The sequence below is a fragment of the Pseudorca crassidens genome, chromosome 7 (genome assembly GCF_039906515.1).
Source record: "Pseudorca crassidens isolate mPseCra1 chromosome 7, mPseCra1.hap1, whole genome shotgun sequence".
Lineage (NCBI taxonomy): Eukaryota > Metazoa > Chordata > Mammalia > Artiodactyla > Delphinidae > Pseudorca > Pseudorca crassidens.
In genome coordinates this window covers 2,819,162-2,840,114 of record NC_090302.1, presented here as the reverse complement: position 1 = coordinate 2,840,114, position 20,953 = coordinate 2,819,162, and the positions used below count along the sequence as shown (strand labels likewise).

Below are 20,953 nucleotides of genomic sequence, written 5' to 3'. Positions count from 1 at the left end.
CACTCCACAGGCCGCTACACGGAAAGAAAGGTAAACAGTTCTCGCGGGGACACAGTTACAAGACAGGAAATTCTTTATTTTCAAAAAGAGAATGTATTTTTACATAAATCTACAACAGAGAATTCAAATGTAGAAAAAATAAACTATATTCAAGGACACGGCACTCTGCACGCATGCCCCTCCCCCCGGGGGGAGTCCGACACCGGAACCAACAAAACCCAAAGAACCTCAAGGTCTCGGAAATCCTGAGGCCAGGCCTCCGCCACCGACGCGGGGCCTCAGCGTCCCCCGTGCGGACGCTGCCGACACGGGGGTCCTTTCGCCGGAGCAACTCGCTCCTACGACAGCCAGCGTCCGCACGGCTTCTTCCCACGTGGTGGGGGGGGAACGGCGGGATGCTCGTTTCCAGACGCCGGTGCGACTGTCCTCTCTGGGCCACAGCGGCCGCTGCGGGGTGGGCTGCCGCTCCCCCATCTGCAGGGACACCTGGAGCCCAAGGACTAGCCCCGCCGCCCGGCATCAGGCAGGGGACGCACCTCCCCAGCAAAGGTCTCGGGGCCACAGGCGGGATCGGAACCCCAGGGTGGCCTGGCTGCAGGGAGGGGTCCCTGTGGACGGCAGCGGCTCTGCGACGACACTGCCCTGCAGTCCGGTGCGCCCCACACCCCACTCCCGCCGGCAGGAAAGAGGCCCCTGACCCAGCAAGCAGAGCCGCTGGGTGCGCGAGGAGGGCGGATGACACCCAGCTCCCTGCGAGGGGCCGGCTCCCAAGCCCGTGGGTCCCGCGGTTGGCGGCGGGGGCGGGCACCAGCCTGTGCGCCCCAGACCCGGGGCGCCCACACCCCCGCCCTCGCCAGCGTCCGCCAGTTTCCACAGGACAACATCGCAGGGTCCCCAGCACCATCCCAACTAGGCCCCCCGCCTCCTTCCCGCGGCCCCACATCTACGCGCCGTTAGCCCGCGGGGACTGCTGACTCGCCCTCTGCGGCCCCGGACCCCGCGTGGACAAGGAAGGAGTGGGCACATCACTCGGGGGACCTGTCTCGTGAGAAAAATCCTTTCAACCTCCTGCCAACTGAGACTTTTCCTAAAAGAGCCGCATGGAGGAAAGCTTTGCTGAGAACTCGGCTGCCACACGCGCACACGACCCCACCTTCATTACAGCCCGAGGCGCTGCCTGTAGTGTGACCACCCGTGGGACAAACGGAAGCCCTGAGTGTGGTCGCCACGCCAACAGCACAGGGGCAACCACCCCAAAACACAGAAGGCTTTTACCCGGACGTCAGTGCACGCCGCTCTGCGCTTCCCAGAAAGACTCGAGACACGTGGCTACTGCTACAGGCGGGACAGTGTCTCCAGGGCATCTGCTGAGCACTGACAGGGGCAACCCCCGAGTTCGGGCGGGCCAGGCTGGCGGCCAGAAGCCGTGGCAGCAACACAGCCGTGGTCACAGCGCTGGCACTGGGTAATAACATCGCATAAACGGTACAGAACAGTTACTGGAAAAACACACAACTCGTGGTAAATTGAACTTCACCTTTTTGTAATAAAAAATTAAAAATTTCTGTTGACTCTCTTTGAACACAACACAGACTAGGAACTCTTCCCCAACGGTGAGAGGAATTGGCGAGAAACTTCACCAGCAACTTCTAGAACCCTCCAGTGGGAGACACGCCCCAGGCAAGTCGTCTTCAGAGGCGGCTCAGGCCCAGCCCCTCCGGCCCCCCAGGCCCGGACCCCAGGAGCCCCTCCGGGAGCCGCGCCCCCGCCAGTCCGGGTGGGCTTCCCGACAGCCCCCGCGCGGCGGGCCTAGCAGTCACTCTTCCAGAGCTTGATCGTCTTGTCGTTCTCCAGGGCGGCCGAAGCGATGATGTTCTCGGTCGGGTGACAGGCCGTCGAGATGACAACGTCTGGAAACGACAGCCGACAACAGTTCCTTCCTTGGACCGGGCCCCTCCCCACAGGGCCCTGCGCGCGGTGCACTCGGCAAACAGAGCCCAGGGCCCGAGCAGGAAGACGGCAGGGGCTCCCAGCCCAGAACCCAGCCCGGAGGCTGGGGCGCCGCACGGGCCGGGGGCACAGCTGGGGGGCCGCTGTTGGTCTCACGGTGTCAACACTGCGCCCTCTGCACCTGGACCAGAGCCCGGGGCTGCCCCCCTCCACCAGCGCTGGGCCCCAGGACGCCCCGAGGGGCCAACTCTGCGAGTCCACCAGGGCGGGGACAGCAGATCCCGCGAGCTGCCACTTGGGGTTGGTCAGGTTAATGCGCTTGTAGCTTTTAAATAAAATGAACCCCAGAATTTTCCCTGTGGCCTGAGTGGCTTCAAACAAGCCTCTGAGCGTCCTGCCCGCACAGCAGAGGAGAAGCAACAGGCCAACGATGGAGGCCGAAGGCCAGTGCTGGCCTCCGGGGTCAGGCCCTGCTCCCAGGCGGAGCTGCCTTCTTAGGGAGGAGGGTGTCACTCTGATCTGATTCTCAACGGGCTCAACACCACTCTCCACTGAGCACGGGGGAAGAGCAGCGGCCCGGAGGGCAACCGGGGTGACGGCAGGCATCCCCGCTCCCCACGCCACCTCCACGCAGGACAGGCCACAGCGCCCGCATGTGCTATGGGGCCGGGCAGCCCGGCCGACAGGAAGAAGAGGTTAAAGGCTGTGGCCTCAGGCTGCGGGAGCCAGGACCAGACCACCCCCACACCCCCCGCCGCAAGCAGCCCCCGAACGGGCAGCGTCCCCCAGTCACCCACGGGCGAGGAGAGGAGGCAGCGGAGGCAGCCCAAGGTGCCCACGTGCGCTGGGTCGGGCTTCCCGGGGCACCAGGCGCAGGAGGGCGGCGGCACAGATGCCGAGCTCACCTGTGTGGCCCTGAAGCTTCTGTACAATCTCCTTGGTCTGCAGGTTCCAGATGTAGACCAGGTTGTCCTCCGAGCCCGACACAATCCACTGGTCACAGACGAAGGGGGAGAGAGCAGGGTCAGGGCGCACATGTGCACGGACAGTACCCTGCACCCCACGGCACACCCGCCCCCGTGTGGGCCCCGAGCCCCTGCCCTCCTCCCGTGCAGAGGCTGACGCATGGCCCGCCACGCGTCTCGAGGCGCCTCTGGGACAGAAGCTGTTTCCTCAACTCCGTCGCCACGTTTGACATTTGCCATCAGTCGTGGCTGGGCTGCTCGTCACCATCAGCTCCTCAGTCTGAGCCTGGGGGCTGGGCGAGGGCCGCCCGCCTGCAAGGGACCAGAACCCACCAGGGACCGACTCCCAGGAGGCCTCGGCGTGACAACGGAGCCTGCGGGCCCCAAGCAGCCAGGACAGGACACCCCAAAACAAGTGAGAGTCATCAGCACTTTGTGTGGCGTGACTTCATTTTGGTTAAAAAACAGGAAATTCCTGTTTGTTTTGTGGGTGAGAGTACAAGGCCCGTCTCAGGAAGGGGCCGGGAGCAGCTCCTGAGCCGGGAGACGACTTACCTTCCCTCCAGTGACGGAGAAATTAGCAAATATGCAGTACTTCTCATTCTTGTGGCCCGTGTACGTCTTCAGGCACTGAAACGGCCAGGGGACGTCAGCTCAGTCACGACCGCCCTGCAGCCCAGGTGCTGCCCCCGTCCAGGCATCTTACAGCGACTGGACGGCTCTGAAGAGCACCGGGGCCCCCCACCCCCGCACAACCCGCCCAGGTCCAGCTTTAACCCGAGTCTTCAGGCAACGTGCACCAAAGCAACGTGCAGAGCCGCTTCCTGGGCCCCTCCGGCCACAGCCCAGGACCCCACACGAGCCCTCTGCGAGCCCCGCCCGCCGCTCACCTTGCCTTTGCTGTAGTCCCAGAGCTTCAGCGTGCTGCAAGGCAGAGGGGGCGGGTCAGTGCGCTCCGCCACGGCCGCCCCACCCCCTCCGGGTGCAGGTGCCCCGCGCGCACGGCGTCCAGGGACCGTGAGGACACCCGAGCAGAGTGTGGGGCCTCCAGCATTTGTGGGTCAAGGACGCTTTTCTAAAGGAAGCTACTCAGTGTCCCTAAGCCAGTAAGGGGTCCTCGCTGCTGCCAGAAAGGGACAGGAGAAGCCCCATCCAGGGCAGTCCTTCCTCCTCCCATGGGGGCCGACCCGGCAAGCCCACTTGAGGGCAGCCCACGGTGCACAGGAGGCCGAGCGCCAACCACCTCCCGGGAGGGCGGCCGGTGGCCAGTGACATCTGCCCAGAAGCGTGTCGGGGGAGAAGCAGGGTGCCCGGGCAGAACGGGGCCCCGCACCTCGAGGCCACCATGCCCGCCACCACCTCAGACAGGATGGGCCACGGTGACCACGGAGCCAACAACCTGAGATCCAGCCCCCACACAGACAGGCCTTTCCAGCGTGGCACCCACGTCCGGAGCCCAGCCCCAGCGGGATGAATCGTCTTTCACGCTGGGAATCCGGCCCTGGGGGGCGACGGGCCTGGCCGCACGCCACGCCGGGGATGGAAGCACTTACTTGTCCAAGGTCGCGGCCAGGATGTACTTGCCATTCGGAGAAAACTTCACAAACGACACGGGAGGGTTGTCATCGTCTGCATGGAGCACAGAGACGGCTGCCAGCGGGGCACTGGCTCTCCGGGAAGGGGGGGCTCCCTCACCGCCACCTGCGCCGACACCGCCCCTCGCGGGCGTCCCCCAGGGCCGGCCACCTCCCTCACCCACTGCTCGTGCCAGCGTGAGAGCCGGTTCTCCCAGTGACCCCATGACACTAGGGCTTCGGGAGCGAAGGCCCTGCGGCCAGTCGGCCTCGGGATCGCCTGCCTCACAGGAGGGAGTTTGCAAACACCCAGCTAAACCGAGAAACTATCCCCCTGAGAACACAGTGGCTCAGGCAGGCGCTCTCCGGTTGCATGGTTATAGCGGAAGGCGTGTAATTTCTCCCCGGAAACAACCCTGGCGACGTCACAGCGCACCCTTGCTCCCAACACTTGGGGTCAGAGCGCACGCCCCAGGGTGGCCCTGGGAAGGCGGGTCAGAGGCCCTGCCACCCTCTCAGCCGCTGGCACGGGAGCACACGCCCAGGAGGCGCTGGGGCTCTGTGATGGTCCCACGCCTCCTTGGGGGGAGGGTGTCCCTGCCTGAGCGAGGAGAGCCCTGGGCGTGCGCCCTGGGGGGGGCCAGCGCGGCCACGTGTCCCGAGCACCAGGCGCGGAGCAGCACGCGCATCACCACCTCGGGAGGCCCAGGCCTGCCCCCCGCGCACCGGGGGCCTCTGCTCCCTCCAGCTGGTCCCCGACACCGAAAATGCCACGAGAAGCAGGCGAGGGCCACCCGGTCGCCGGGCCACACGGAAGGCCCCCCCCCCGCCCCAGCTCAGACGACAGGAGGCAGTGCCCAGAGGTCTAACCAGGCTCCGACGGCGAAGCACCGCGGGGCTGCCCATCAACACCCGAGGTTCTAACGCCCTAGACCCGAGGTTAGAAATGGGACGGGACTCGGCTCCCCACCGCCCCTCCCGGCCCGGCCCCAGACCGCTCGCTGCTGCCGGCCGTCAACCTCTCTGGCCTCGGCTTCCCACCCAGCTGCGGGGCGGCTGCAGGGACTGCCCGCGCTCGGCCGTCTGGGCACGAGGACACTTCCCGCCGGGCGGAGGTGGCCACCCAGGCCTCGGGGGGGAAGACAGCGCGACAGACACAGAGAGATGCCGCGGTCGGGGGAAGGTCGCGCGTCAGAAGGGTGGCCCCCCTCGCAGAGCAAGAAAACCACAGAGGCCGCTGTGTCCCTCCCCGGTTCTCCTGCTGAAGCCCTAGCCCGGCACCTGGGAGACAGCATCCTGGAGGCGGGCTAAGTTAAAATAAGGCGGGGGCGGGGGGGCGCCCAAGCCAGTCTGACCGGCGTCCCTGTCAGAGCAGGAGGTGGGGACAGCAGGAGCCCACGCAGCGAACGACCACGCGAGCGCACGCTGAGAAGGCCAAGGAGCGGCCTCGGGAGAAGCGGCCCGGCCCAGCCCTGACCCTGGACATCTGGCCGCCAGGGAGTGGGGACGGGTCTCTGCTATTGAAGCCGCGCAGCCCGCGGTGTCCTGTCACGGTGGTCCCAGCGCACTCTCACAGCCACGCTTGTTCCCAGGACAGCCGGGCGCAGGAGGCTCAGGTGGGCGCCCCGCCCTGGCGGCCCTGCCTGCTCAACGCGACACTGCAAAGACCTGCCCGCCGAGTCCGTGACCGGACCCCTCCAGGGCTCCATCTCTCGCGTTGCCTTCCCAGGCCCGAGGCCACCCTCTGGCCACACACCCCCCACGCCCAGCAGCACCAGCTGCCGCCCAGACCACGCTGTCCTTCCACTCCGTGCCGCCCTCCCCTCCTCCCCAAGGCACAGCCCAGCCCCATGTGCAGAGACCTCGGGGCCCCTTGCCCACTTCCTCCCCCCCATTTCCGCACCCCCAGCAGACAGGGCTCACTGAGGGCAGGGGCTCAACCCCATGTGCTGAAGGAATGACCCAAGCGGAGGGTCCGCAAGGCCGGGGAGGAAGACAAGGGTCTGCTGAGCACGGACAGAGTCCGAGGGTCGTGCGGGTCCTTCAGAGGACACCACCGGGCAGCGCCACGCGAGGCCAGAAGGGAGAGCCAATCAGGAAGGAGCGATGGGAGCCGGAACCGCTCAGGAGAGGGGGAGCCCTCCCAGAGGGAGTAGGTCCAGCGGGGAGAGAGGGAGGCTTCCAGAGAACCACACATGGAGGGCAGGAAGCGTGGGAGAAGCCGCCACAGCCAACCCGGCAGACTGTCCCCTGGGACGCGGCCCCCCTGCAAGCAGGAGCCGGCGGTACTCACCGATCAGTGTCTTCAGGCACTGGCCCGAGGCGGTGTCCCAGATCCGACTGCAAAGCAACGAGCACAGCAGGTGACTAGAAGCGGCTTCCTACTTTCCACGGCTCTCAACGCGGATGTTTCAGGACCAAGCCACAGCCAGTCCTATCTCGCTTTTCCAGTCACCGTTCACAACCACTCCCTTGAGCCCTGGGGACCAGAACAGGCGCGGCACGTGCAGACGGCACGCGTGTGCTCTTGCTGCCTTCACCACGGAGCAGCGCGCTCATCGCGACAGCTGGGACAGCCGGGGAGGGGGGGGATGACCGGCCCTCTCCGCACACCCACGGCCGCGAGGCCAACAGCCCGACCTGCGTCCCTGCAGGGCTCTCCACGCGAAAACCCGCCAAGCACACGGTCCCTGGGGCAGAGTGCTTTTTATAAAAACAGGATATCGTAGGCACTTTTCTGGACGTCCCCTAGTTCAGGAGCAAGAGAACCCACTCAAAGGGCCGCTATTCCCCAACGGGACGCGCCAGGTATCCCGTCGCTGCAACCTCAGTGTTTCTGTGATTTCTGCCAACACAACACCCTGTTTTGGGAACCATGGCGGTGTATTTGCGCGGACACTTCTGGAGCACAGATGCCCAGCGATGGGGGCGGGCGTTGGGTCGAGGGCACGCGGGTTTTACAGGTAACGGGAACGCAGGGGTTATCGCCCAAGCGTTCACTGTCCCACCTGCAGCCCTTCAGAGCCAATCCCGCCCTGGGGGCCGCAGTAACTGTGTCTCGGGTTTTAACACCTAGAAACATCACTCCCCCACTCGCTGTTTGTTTTAATTCTATTGGCAGAGAACTCAGTTTACGCTTCTCTAAGAATTTTAAATTCACTTTATCTAGTTGGAGGGGTTCTAAATCGAACCGCTTACAGCATACCAGCCCAGGAGACGGGCGTTCCCCACCGCCAGGATGAGGACGTGCCTGGTCCCCCGTCCCTCCCTCTTTGCTTTGTGTCCCTCTGGTTACATTTTACCATTTCCTGAATACAGGCCTCGCTCTCTTGTTAATCGCATTCTAAGCACCCCGATGCTTCTGTGACTCTTACGGGGGAACTTGCTCTCATCCACTAACTGGTAGCTCCCAGGATAGCGAAACACTGTCAATCTGCAAACAGTGACCTCACCAAGTGCCCGTCCACGTTCTGTAACCGGCAGGCTCGGTGGCTCAGAGCCTGGGTTCCAGAGCCCGAGCTGTGCTCCGGACCCTGGCTCTCTCGCTGACCAGCTCGGGGATGGCGGGCAGGGGCTTATCCCTGCCTCAGCTTCCCAACTGAGGATCGGGGATGGCGACCATCCAGTACCCGAGTCACAGGACTGTTGTGAGGCTTAAATGAGTCCCTATTTGTAAAGTACAAATACGTGATTTTTAAGTTTTAAAAAACATACAGGGCTTCCCTGGTGGCGCAGTGGTTGAGAGTCCGTCTGCCGATGCAGGGGACGTGGGTTCGTGCCCCGGTCCGGGAAGATCCCACATGCCGCGGAGCGGCTGGGCCCGTGAGCCATGGCCGCTGAGCCTGCGCAGCCGGAGCCTGTGCTCCGCAACGGGAGAGGCCACAACAGTGAGAGGCCCGGGTACCGCAAAAAAAAAAAAAAACCATATAAATGTTCCACCTACAGAGAGATAAGTCTCTATCCAGTTTTCACACGATGACTTTATCTTCTTACCGCGTTAGCTAGAAATTCCAAATAGCACCAAATGCTGAAGGAGATGGGCATGACTTTTGCCCGATTCTAGCAGAAATGGATGTGGCACGTTAACCACTTGCTATAAACGTGATTATTAAGTTTCTGTTAAACAGTCTGTGACACTGGCCTATGTTGCTGGAGTTTTCATTAGGAATGGCTGCTGGATTTTATCAGGTAAGAAAATTATACGGATCTCTGCCTCCAATTTCTTGGTATAATTATTAGATTTTCAATTTCCTATTGGTTGGCACATTACTACAATTGTCTCATGACTCACAAACCCACTTGGTCAGGAAATACTACTCTTCCACACACTGTGGACTCAGTTTGTAACATTTTCCTGGGATTGTGACCTCAAGATTCACTAGTGAAGTGTCCTCCGTGGTTGTCTTTTTTGGACTAGCAGTCAAGCTGGGGAGTTAGGTCATGCTGGACCCAGAAATGAACCGGGGGCTCCCCAACTTGTCCTGCGGTCCAGTTCCAGCAGCCTTAGCAGTTTCTGTCACTTAACCCAATTCCAGTGTAGAATCATAGGGCCCATATAGTTTTCAGCCCTTGAATCGCTTTTTCCAATCTCCGCCATGGTGACCCCCTTGCTCAATTTAGGGAGTCGGAATTAATCCCCGTCTACACAGCCTGCTCAGAGGTGGGCCAGGCATCCTCCTGCTCGTCCCTCATCCCCCCGAAACTGCTCTTTTCCACCCCCTTTATATTTTTTATTTTCTGGTCATGGGTCGCACCTTGGATATCAGCTTCCCAACCAGGGACTGAGCCCGGGCCACGGCAGTGGAAGCGCGGAGTCCTCACCGCTGGACCGCCGGGAATTCCCGTCCCCTCTCTAGTTTAGTCTTGCACGTTTCTGCTCTTTTTCCTTACTTAGGCTTATGAAGGCTGACCACTTTGTGGGCCTTATGAAGGATACAGCTTATTTAAATTTCCGTCACTTTCCCCTTTCTCCGCCTTCTAACTTTACAACTTTCCTCCCCTTACTTTTCTGGCCTGCTTTGCTTTCCCCTAACTTCTTTAGAAAGCTTTCAGAGGCAGTCCACAAGCAATTCTGAGAACGTGCCACACGCTTAAGAAAACCAGCACTTCTGTAGCAGATACACAGCCTGTGGCATCGCTCGGCCCCGCTAACCCCAAGCCCCCTGCTGTCGCAGTCGAAGCAGCAGGCTGGACTCCCTCACAAACACTTCGGCTCCCTGTACCCCTAGCTTCCCCACGGCAGCCTCGGGCGGCCGTGGGGCCTGGTGCCGGAGCTTTCTCAGCCTTCCTGTCAGCCCCACCTGCTGCATTTCCGTCAGCGTCTCCCCGGCTGACACTCGGTCTCTGCTTCCCACCTGCCCTACCCCACGTGCCCACCCTTCTTTTCCGAGCCTTGACTCATCACTTTGTCTTAGGTGTGTTTCTTGAAAACAACAAGAGTCAGAAAGGCTTTTAACCCAAACCTGACAGCCTTTCCTGGGGGTGCTCAGCCCGCCCCCCCACGGTAAGCGCCCAGCAAGCACCCTGAGCTCCGTTTCTTCCACGGCACTCTTACACGTTATCACTTATGTTACTCGAGTTTCTCTACTTTATTTTCACTAAATGTAGACAAATTTCTAGCCACCCTGTCTTTCTCCCGCGTAGCTGGGAAGTCCTTCTCAGGCCATCGGTCCGGCTGGTGGCTGCTGCCGCCCCACCCCCTCCCCAGGTTCCCCTCCCCGGTAACCAGGTGAGCTGTGACGCGCAACCCTCCAAGTCCAGATACCTCCTGACGCTTTATACCCACGTGGGCCGCGTTAAATTTCAAACGCTTATCTCCGCGTCTTCCCTCGCATCTCTTAAAGCATCCACAGGGCACTTACACTACCAGCGCCAAGGCCACGAGCGCGATCCGCTTAGACTGGATGTCTCGCCCCCGCCACCCTTCCTCCTCACCCTCCGTGACGGGACCTGTTTTCATCCACCTGTTCAGGACCCTGACAGCCCCGATGGACACTCTCGGACGTTCACGTCAGCACACCTTCCTTCCACCTCCCCACCAGCGCCACGAGCTTGGGACGCGCCCCCTTCAGGGTCCACGGGGAGCCACGTCCAGGACAGCAGCGCCTCCCCGCGTCTCCGGCTGGGGCCTCGCTGCTGACAGGAGCCCCCTCTCCCGGCCACGCTCACCGCCACCCCGCCTGCCCAAGCCCCTCGAGGCAGACGCTTCCGCTGGACGCCCGGAGGCACAACGGTGCAAGGGGAAGCCGTTAAACGCTTGCTGACTCAACGAAGTAAAGCTCTTTCACTTACCAGAGACCATCGTAGCTACTTGAAACTATCAAGGATCCATCACGATTAAAATGAACCTGAGGATGAAGGAGCGGGAGGGGGGAAAAGAAACTTACTTTCAGAGCATCAACACAGACTGCGCCTCACCTGGATGGCCTTCCGTTCACCGGCCCCCGACAAAGGGACACGCACCCTGCTGCATTCTGAGCGAGCTTTAAGTTCTGATTTCCCAAGGATGCTAACGCAGACCACAAGCAGCGTGGATAAAACGGTCATTTTTACCTGGTGTCTCAAGCAACCGTCAGTTTGTTTCACGACGGAAGACTGAACCACAGAAAGAAAACCAACCCCGAAACACGTCTTGAGTATTTAAATCACCAACTCGACCAACCCAGACCTGCTGGCTCCGTGGAGGCCCCACTGCCCAGAGCGTGTCTGTGGACCCGCATGGCCATGGGGGCAGTGGGACCAGGGCTTCCCCGACTTCCATCGAACAAGGCAGAGAAGTCAGGAGAAGGATGCCCGCTTATTCAGACACTCCGGAGCTTTCCCAGCCGCGTAACGCTGAGCACCCCCAGAATCACAAGACGGCCCGGTTCCTGCTCCGAGGGCCCGGACACCAACCCCTGCGACACTCGAGCTTTGCAGACGGGGCAGGAACAAGATCCAGGCTGCTCCAAACTCTGTGCCCGGGAAGAGGTGCAATGTCCAGATCGGGTGCCGGGCCCAGAAGCCGACCTGTGACACTTCCACACCAGTTATTGTATCTGATGCCTAACTGCCCACTACAGAGACAGGCGAGGTACACCGTCTGATCAAGAAATGGCAACGTGAGCAGTCCCTTCCTCAGAAGTGGTTTGCCTTTGCCTTTGTCCTCTTTCTTTTTTCCAACTGAACCTCAGTGTATACAGAAGGAATCACAACGTCAGAAGTAGAGTTCTTCATCAATTCCCATCGTTTTCATTTGAGTCCTGGGCAGGAAAAGCCTTTTTACAACACACACCCCCCGCTGGAACGCCCTCTTTCCTGCTACGTGTGATGCCTGTCCCATGGGGGGTCGCGCCCCGGGCCAACTTCTCGGGGACAGGGCTGGGGCTGCCCGCCTGCCGCCACGGTTCAGACCAGCGTCTGGTCCTCACACCACTGACACACGGTTCACACACTCCTTTGCTATGCGCTGTCCCGTGTAGCAGCTCCCCCGCCCTTGACTCACGAGATGCCAGTAGCACCTGGTTGTTGAAAACCTCAACATCTCCAGACGGTGCCAGGCGTCCCCAGGGGACAAGCCCACGTGTAGCAGAAGCACCTGGAGGGCTTGTCAAAGCCCAGCGCCGGCCCCGAGAATCTGCACATCTTGCACACTCCCAGCAGAGGTGGTCCTGGGACCACGCTTGGAGAACCACCGTCCAGACTGTCGAGGGGCCCGTGACGGAGCCACGTGTGCCACTTAAACTTCTTAGCCACTGCAGCAGGGGAGTTAACAGGTGAAACAAACCTGACAGGTTTTTACTTAACCCAATATACCTGAAATACTACTTCAACACGTAACCGACACTAAAAGTTATAAACAAGACACTTTACGTTCTTTCCCTTGCACTGGATCTTCAGAAGCTGGAAGCCTACGTATTGCCCACTCCTGCATGTCTCAGCCTGCGGTGCTGCCGTGTGTGGCTGGCGGCCTCCACGTGGATGGCGTGGCCCGTGAAGGGCCGCCGTCACCGTCCTCGTCCTGCTCCCCCGGCGGTGCTGACGGCGCCCACTCCCCCCACTCCTGAGCCACGTGCTCGTCAGCCTCCCGAAGCCGCTTTCCCTACAACTCACAGCAGCGGATCTCATCACACTCGTCCCTCTGAACCTGCAAATTACGATCTGATCCAAGCCCCTTCGCTGGGTGATGACGAGCTGACACGGGGCCCCAAAGCCTGCCCCACCAGGGCCGCGCTCCGCTCTATTCCAGCCACGTCCAGACAGCACCGCCGGCACACGCTGGCAGACCAGCGCGCGGGTGTGAGGGGCAAGACGGCCAGAAAGTCAGTGCTACCCAGAAGGAAGGGGGGGGCCAGACAGACCCCAGTGGGGACGCCAAGTCCCGACTCAGACGGACAGCCGCTGAGCTCCCTGGAGGTGACACCTGCAGGCGCGCCGTGGAGGGAGAGAGTGGGCAAGTGAGGCAGACGCACAGGCCAGCAGCTGCGGAGAGGGGGCGGGATGGACGAAGGGGACAGCAGGGACCTCAGGAAAGCACTGACATGGGGGAGTCCAGGCAGGGGGACAGCAGCTGGACTCAAGGGGGCGGAAGACTGCAGGAAGCCCACGCACCCTGAGGGCTCTGATCCCCAACTGGCCTTGCAAAGGCTGACCGCTCGCAGACCCGGTGCTCCCCCGACACCTGCCCGCAGATGCTGTGGCACAAGCGTGCAAGGCTGTTCAACAGACGTGCGCTGCACTTCTCTCCATAAAGTGCAAGTCACAAGCCAGCGTCCCCGGGGGGACGACGAGAGCATCGAGCACCTGCAGGCACAGAGCCGGAAGGTGTCCGAGACCTTTCTGCGGTGCGCAAGCTGGAGCAGGATGCCGCTGTCCCGTAGCACCACCGCCATCCGACAAGGGGGGGTGGGCTGGAAAACACGCACTTAAAAAACCGAAACCCCCAGACGGTAGCTGCCAGCTGCGCGCAGTTGCCTCTGAGGATGGGAGCTCAGAAGACTCTGATTTGCTACGCGCTACGTTGCCTCTTGCCTTTTTTAAAAATAAGCACACATTACTTTTGTAAGAAGCAAAGACTTTAAAAATCCTACCATCGTTTGCGATCAGAGCCCCATCCCTGACCACTGCAACACAGACAGAACTCTTTCAACTCATGGCCTTCACTCCGACTATCTCCTGGTTACTTCACACATGCCCATTTGCGGCCTGTCTGGAAGCCAGCTCGGCTCAGACGGGGCCCCCAGCACAGAGGACAGAGGAGCGACGGCACAGACTCAGGAGGGCCCGGGGCCCAGACGGCAGGGGCGCCTTCCCCGCAGCCGCAGGCACCGGCCGTGACACAGGGCCAGCACCGCGCCAGGCAGCCTCGACCAGCACACGTTACACGTCCCCCAGGGGGTCAGGGATCTGCCCACGGCCCCGCTGGACAAAGGGCTTCCAAGGCTGAAGCCACTTAAAGTCACTCACCTCCACAAGCCTAGAACCTGAGGAAGACCATGTCCTCGTTAACAGAGAACAAACTATCTATACGTGACCCCTTCCACTTTCCAAAAGGCAAACCTGGCTAAGAAACCACTTCGGGCCCTTCGCTGGCAAAGAAATACTTTGGCCGTTTGTAAATGGAGCCGTTTATGACACGCATGTAGTTTAACCCCTGCCTGTTCATCCTGTGCGCTGGCAGCAGCCCTGGACCGCGCGTGCAGCACGCTCGCGGGGCCCCACCTTCCCACCGCCTCACCCACGACTGGGCCACCCGGCCCCCAGGGCCCTCTGCCCACCCACCCAAAGGTGGCTCCACGCAACACCCACGCTGCCCGCGCTCCCGCCTGCTCTGCAAGCCTCCGGGCAGGGCCGCCTCCCCGCCCCGCCTCCCACGGGCACGGAACCCTGAGCCCAGTCTCCACTCGTGGCCCTGCTGTCGGGCGAGCGCCGCGACCTGGCTGGGCGGGGGGCACTCACGGCTGAGACGGGGTCCGAGTGCGCGGGCAGGGTCTTGAGGCACTTCCCCGTCTTCACGTCCCATATCCTCACACTTTCGTCAAACTGGAGACAGAGGGGCAGGTGGCAGTGGTTCTCCGGGGGCTCGGACGGGACAGACTCGCTGGCCCCCGAGCCCCCAGAGCAGCCCAGGACGGCCCCCGGTTCACCCCCGCCCCTGGGGAGGCCCCAAACTCACAGAGCCCGAGACGATGAGGTTGGACTGGGGGTTGAAGTTACAGCAAAAGACGTAATTGCTGTGTCCCTTCAAGGTTTTCAGACACTTTCCCTGAGAGGAAGTGTTGTGAGACTAAGTCATTCCCAGTGGTTGTTTCTTCAAATGTCAGCCGTCAGGCTAAACCCATCAGCAGCTGACCCGCCACAGCTGTAAAGCCCCTCTGACGACAAGCACAGCTGCTCCCCAAACGCAGTCCCACCCCGAGCCCCTTCCCCAAACGCACGCGCTTCCCAAGGAGGGGCCCATGCAGCTCACCGAGCTCACGTCCCATATCTTCAGGGTTTTGTCATCTGAGGCAGAAACAAGGAGGTTAGAATCTGAGGACCACGCCACGTCAGATATTCCCTGGGGGAGGAAACACACGGTCACAGTCACTACCTCGGCAAAACGGGATTAGCCAGCAAAAGTCAAATCCTCAACGTCCAACTGGACATAACTGAGCAGGCCACGCCCTCTGGTTCGTGCTGACCAAACAGCCTGAACCCGCAGGCCGGGCCCAGAAGCCTGGTCTCCGTGGCTCTGCCAGGCCTCACAGCTGGGCAGAAACTCATCTGGTCAAAACTATTTGCTTGAAAAACAAGAGGCGGACTTCCCTGGTGGTGCACTGGCTGAGAATCCGCCTGCCAATGCAGGCGACACGGGTTCGAGCCCTGGTCCGGGGAAGATCCCACATGCCGCGGAGCAGCTGAGCCCGTGAGCCACAACTACTGAGCCTGCGCTCTAGAGCCTGTGCGCCACAACTACTGAAGCCCGTGTGCCTAGAGCCCGTGCTCCCCAACAAGACAAGCCACTGCAATGAGCCCGCGCACCACAACGAAGAGTAGCCCCTGCTCGCCGCAACTAGAGAAAGCCCCTTCACAGCAGTGAAGACCCAATGCAGCCAAAAATCAATTAACTAATTAAAAAAACCCCAAGAGACAAGTAACTATCCCAAAAATTGGGGGCAGGGAGGTTCAATCTTAACCTGACAAGCCCGGAGATGGGCCCCAACCCACGTCCAGCAGCAACTTCGGCCCAGGTTGAGACCTACCAGCTTGTGACCAGAGATGGTTTTCTCAAATTTCCCATCGTATGCTCCCCAAATCTTAATGAGTTTATCTGCAGCTGAAAAAAAGGAATGAAAAGCAACTGTCTCCAGTCATCCAGGGGCCAAAATCTGGGCTGCCCACAACACAGCCTCCCCTAGGGAGCCGCGGTCCTCGGCACCCACCCCCAGGCCTCCCCCCTGGCCCAGGCCCGTCCCTTCAGAATCACAACCGGCACGGGCACATCGAGGGGACACGCAGGGAAGCCCCAGGGGCACCTACACGAACTCGCCAGCCACTCCCCATTCGGGCTGAACTTCACGGAGGACACAGCTTTCGTGTGGCCGGCCAGGGTGAACTTCAGAGCGTAGTTTGGTTTGACAGGTGTGGGCTGTTCAAGAGAGAGTACTAGTCAGCGAAAAGTAACCACCACTGTCCAAACCCACTGATCGCCAGTGTGGAGCTGGCGCCCAGGCCGAATTTCACGCTCACACCTACCCTGTGACGGCGCTTCCCAGAGCCCTCGTCCACCGGGGTGCACCCGCCTAACCCCGGGCTCCGCGCGTCCCCTCACAAGCCCTGCCTCTCCTGAAGCCCCCGTCACCCAGGCCGCCCTCCAGGCAGTCCCGCCAGTGCAGCTGGAACCTCTGGCAGCCCCAGCCCTGCTTCGGCAGCCCACCCACCCGAGGTCAGGCTCCCCGACGCACACCTGAAGGCCTGCGCCCTTGGTGAGAGGCCCGCCTGCGGTCTACAGGAGGGGTTTGCACACCCGCCCTCCGCAGGGAACTGTGCGGGCCAGGGGCGAGGTGCTGAACAAGAGGCATTTCCCAGGTCCCACACAGCCTCTTACGATCAAGACCAAGGATGCGTACTGCTGGTGAAGCCCCCTCCCCAGGTGACAGGTTGGGAATCCCCGACACGGCCCACATCAGCACTGGACTGGCTGGGAATGTAGTTTGGAGTAAAAACTGGCAATATTTAAGTGGGGGGTGGGGAGGGGAGGGGAAACAGTTCCGGGCGTGAAATATTCCCGAGGGTCTCCCAGCCTTCGTGCCCAGGAGCCCGCAGGGACGTGCCTTGCTCTGCGTGGCCGACGACGACGGGGTGGGCTGTGCTCGGGCGGCCTCAGCCTCGGGCTTCTTCTCCTCGGTTGCCATGGCTCTGCAGCCCACCAGGCAGGGCGACGCGGGTAGAGAGTTCACAGCTCCGAGTGGAGGACGCACAGTGGCAAGGGCTGTCTGCTAATCCAAACCTGCAGTGGGGGACCGAGGCCAACAGACAAACCACACTTCAAAAATTAATTTCCAGGAAAAAGAATTTTAAAAATCTGACCACCTCACTGAGCCCTGTAGCAGGTGCCGTTCCAAACTAAGGGTCCTCTGCACGTAGCTCCTCGCTAGTCCTTTGCAGGTACTCTGCTGCTCTCATCCCTTCTGTGATCAGAGTCCAAGACCCACCTTCAGGGGTGCTTCCTATCTTGTTACCGCATGTCTGAAATGCAGCACAGTCCAGGCAGACAAAACGTAATTCTCTTCAAAGAGTCCTTGATACATTAAAAAAAAAAAAAAATCAACCAAAGACTTCTTGTCAGGAAGCCAACACGCCAAATTACAGGAGACTGAGCTACGGGGTGCAGAAGTTTGGGAACTCATCCAAATCCTTAAATGCATCCCAAGTGATGCAAAAGTGCTAACAGCCACGTTTGAAAACACAAGAGCAGGCCCCAGTGGTCCACACCTCCCGGGGACTCCAAGGTCACCACGTGTAGGCGGCAGACACAAGGCTGCTTCCAAAACGCTAACAGCCGAGAGGTTCTCCATCCCTGGTGAAGCAACGACAAGACACAGTCGGAAAAGCACAGACCGGAGCCAGCCCCGCCTGCTGGAGTCGCCAGCGCTAGGCTTCCTAAAAGCAACCTGAAGTACGCAAGGACACTCTGCAAGCAAACTCACTGCAGAGGAGGGAAAGAGACTGCAGCTCAATTAGGTTTCGGCATGAAGACGGGAACCCCTCAAATGCTGCATGGTAAGAGACTGGCTTCCTCTATCACAGGACTAGACTCCGCGACTTGGACACGTGGCACAGAAGCACACCAGGTGACTCTGAAACGAGGGAAGGCGCCTTTCCAGAGGAGAGCCACCAAGACATCCTGCAAGCATCACTGGCCAGCCGACTCCCGGAAGCTGACACCACCGTTAATCCAATGCGTGCACACCTTGTAAATTCTAGCTCGGCGCTTAAAACTGGAAGCTTGCACGGGCTCCTTGTCGCACCAAGGCGGGACAGAAGCCATCAAAAAGAACACATCCCCAAGTCTTCATCCAAGAGGAGGGGAGCGAAATCACAATGCAATACAGCTGTGCAGAGCACCCCGTGAGGCCACAGCGGGTTACCTGCAGCAAGGATCCCGGCCCAGGAACGGATCCTGCAGCACTCGAAGCCCAAGCAGTAGGGTGAGGTAGGGGAGGGGCAGGTCAATAAAGCTGCGGGGGGGGGGGGGGCAAAGTGCTGACACGAAGCTGGCGCTCCGGAAACGCTGCCTACCTGGTGATTAGCTTTAGCGCAAGCAGGCCGTGCCAATTAACCCAGGTGCTGCCTTCCCCTGGGTGGGCCGGACAAGTGGGGGGAAAGGAGCCAAGGACGAGAGCTGGATGGTCTGTTTCACAGAACCTAGCATCTGAGAAAGGCAGACCACAACTAGGGCTGAGAGGAGGGAAGCCCGGGGCGCGTCCAACCTAAACACCAGTGGGAACTGAAGAGGCTCCACGTGGGGTGGAAAGGGCAGCCCAGAGGCCTGAGCAGCTCCTTCTACAGTAAAAATCAAGACCCGCCAGGAGGTGTGGTGTGACTCCCGCAAACTTGCTGCCCTCAGGTGAGGAGCTGGGGATACATACAATAGGTGGTCTTACAGAAAGGTGCCCAGCCCCTCCCAGCTCAACCCCTGCCAGCAAAACATTAACACACAAAAAACCAACACAAAAATTCAGCAAACTTTTAGAAACACAACTTCTCGACTCAACGTTTGCAGCCGGCCTCCAGATCACTTGCTACCTGCTCCCTCTTGGGACCTAGGTGAGCCACACCACCCAAGGCTGAGCGTCCGAACTTCTCCGGAGAGCTTCGGAGTAAAATGCAAATTACTAGGCTCCACCCCAGAGACTGGGCCGCTGGGTGTGGGAAGACTGGCGGTAACGAGGCCCACTGAGAGCGAGGGAACCCGGCTCTCCGCATCCCACCTGGATTCTCAGACACGCGGGCGTTCTGGCTTACCTCTCCGCCTCCTACGGGGCCGGGCCAACCTCAGAGGCAATGTCGACAGCGGACCTGGGCGGGTAGAAACGGGGTGAGAGGGCTACCAGGGAGCATCTTCCACATCCCCCAAAATGGCTCTCGCAGGCCAGACTAGAAGGGGTCTGAGACTCCACAGCAAGAGCGTGGTGGTCTCTCCCTTCATGCCGGCAGCCCCGCACCCCTGGGGCCCCGGGCTCGCGCGGGGGGAGATGGGGCCTGGCTGCCCCCGGCTGGGGGTGAGCAGCTGGTTAGGGTGAGGGCGCCTCTGCAGCAGAGAAGAGCGGACAGCGCGCCACATCCAGACACTGGATGGCTCGGTGGCCCAGAGCTCTTTCTCTGGAGGCAAACGGGGGACGCACGCCGGCTGCAGGAGGAAGTCGCAGTCCCGGGTCCGGGGGCTTGTCACCTGACCGCTGGGGGCGGGAGAAGCCGGGGGTCCCCGGGGCTCGGCGGTCCGTGCGGGTCCGTTTGGGGCTGGTTCAGGTCAGGGGAGGGGGCCGCCGGGGCCCGGTCGCTCGGCGGGGAGGAGGGGCGCAGAGCGGGCACTCGGAGGCGAGGCGGCGGGCGCGGGGCTTCTGCGCCGGGAGGCCCGGCGGGGCTGAACCGGCGCCGGGCCGGGCCCGCCGGAACACGTGCGGCGGCGGGCGGCGCGGGGGGAGCTAGCGTCTGTCCCGGTCCCGCACCCCCGTGGCGTGCCTGCCGGCCGGGCAGTCACCACTTACCTGCCGGGCGGCTGGGGGACGGGGGCGGGCGCTCAAGGCTTCGCGTCGGCCGCCGCCTGGGCGGGAGCTCAACTAGGCGGTGCGGGGAGCAACAGTGCGCGTGCGCGCGCGCGCGGGGCGGGGACTGCTGGGGCGGGGCAAACGCACAAAGCCGGCCTCTCGGAGGGCAGCTACGGCGAGCGGAGAGGAGCAGAACGCCTCGGCATGGCTCAACGCCTTAAAGGGACAGTGTGCTGCCCGTGCCTCCTGCTTACAGGCGTTAACCCCAAAGGTGGCCGGTTCCAGCCCTTCTCCTGCACTTTCTGGAAACTGAAGTAGGAAGAAGATACATAGAGGAAATGCTCATGTGCCCCTCGATTGTCCACATCCTGAGCTCGCCCTGCAGCAGCGCCCAGGGAGGAGAGAGCACCCCGCCCCCGAGATTCGCGGGGCGGCGGGGCCCTAACGTTTCTCCTGGGCTGGGGCACCTGTGCGGTCGCGTCCCTCCGTCGTCGCGCACGCTGGGGAGCGGCGGCTACGGCGTCCAGAGCGTCCGACCGGCCCCGGCGGTGTCTCCGCGTGGCGTCTCCATTAATCTCGGGACACCCCCGTACAGGGGCCCTTACCTTCCAAGTTTGAAACGAAGAACCTGAGCTCCAGAAGGTTCAGAACCCGGGCTCTGGGAGCTGCGTCCCCCGCACTGCGCCCACCAGCTCTCCCGCAAGGCCGGCGGCCGGGTTATCCGGGTCTTCCCGATCCCTCCGTGCGGAGAGCCCGCGGGGCGCACCTGCTCCCTCCTGAGCCCCCAGCGCGGAGATGCGAACAGTCACTGCGTGCGGGCTGCTCTGCTGTCTGCAGGGTGATGGCCCAGACAGGTATTACCACCTCCAGTTGCAAGTGGGGAAGGGGAGGCCTGGAGAGGAGGGCTCAGGGACACAAGGAGAACCCGGAGCCGGCGTTCTGACCCCAAAGCCTGCGCATTCTCACCCCACTGCCCTACTTCTGCTACCCACATAGGTCTTAGAGTCGTGGATGTTCTCCGCAGCCCCATTCAGGCCCGTGGGTAGAATGACATGCAGTGTCTTATTTCCCAACTAAAAATGGGAACACCAAATATGACACAGGAACCCGTGCAAACAAAAGGACAGCGCATTTTAAATGGAAATGACCAGGGAAAATGAGTTGTGTAGTTGTCATAGATACAGGAGCCACGATTGACAAGCCGGCTGGAGTGCCCCTCCCAAGAAGGATGCGG

General features: G+C 61.4%; 1 protein-coding gene across 3 annotated transcripts; it reads right to left on the bottom strand.

Annotated features, from left to right (window-relative positions):
* Nucleotides 1–1,522: 1,522 nt before the first annotated feature.
* Nucleotides 1,523–19,947, bottom strand: WDR5 (WD repeat domain 5). 3 transcript variants are annotated; one of them, XM_067742789.1, is made up of 16 exons: nucleotides 19,720–19,947; nucleotides 18,977–19,030; nucleotides 17,164–17,249; nucleotides 16,783–16,958; nucleotides 15,989–16,097; nucleotides 15,712–15,785; nucleotides 14,937–15,026; nucleotides 14,643–14,732; nucleotides 14,426–14,509; nucleotides 10,781–10,836; nucleotides 6,783–6,829; nucleotides 4,469–4,544; nucleotides 3,806–3,839; nucleotides 3,471–3,545; nucleotides 2,856–2,943; nucleotides 1,523–1,910 (listed from the first exon to the last, which is right to left on the bottom strand). In XM_067742789.1, exons 4-16 carry the CDS (start codon nucleotides 16,861–16,863, stop codon nucleotides 1,810–1,812), a joined length of 1,005 nt encoding a protein of 334 aa, XP_067598890.1. In that variant the 5' UTR covers nucleotides 16,864–16,958; nucleotides 17,164–17,249; nucleotides 18,977–19,030; nucleotides 19,720–19,947; the 3' UTR covers nucleotides 1,523–1,809. The 3 variants fall into 3 exon arrangements, with proteins under 3 accessions (XP_067598890.1, XP_067598888.1, XP_067598889.1); XM_067742787.1 differs by lacking the exon at nucleotides 17,164–17,249 and having other exon boundaries at nucleotides 19,720–19,945; XM_067742788.1 differs by lacking the exons at nucleotides 17,164–17,249; nucleotides 19,720–19,947 and adding an exon at nucleotides 19,404–19,616.
* Nucleotides 19,948–20,953: the final 1,006 nt, after the last annotated feature.

Coding starts and splice junctions, on each gene's coding strand:
- WDR5 (XM_067742789.1), bottom strand. CDS start 16,863: ATGGCAACCGAGGAGAAGAAGCCCGAGGCTGAGGCCGCCCGAGCACAG. Junction 14,510..14,642: donor ACCTCATCGTCTCGGGCTCT/GTGAGTTTGGGG, acceptor CTCTGTCTCCAG/TTTGACGAAAGTGTGAGGAT. Junction 1,911..2,855: donor GAAGCTTCAGGGCCACACAG/GTGAGCTCGGCA, acceptor TGTCGTTTCCAG/ACGTTGTCATCTCGACGGCC.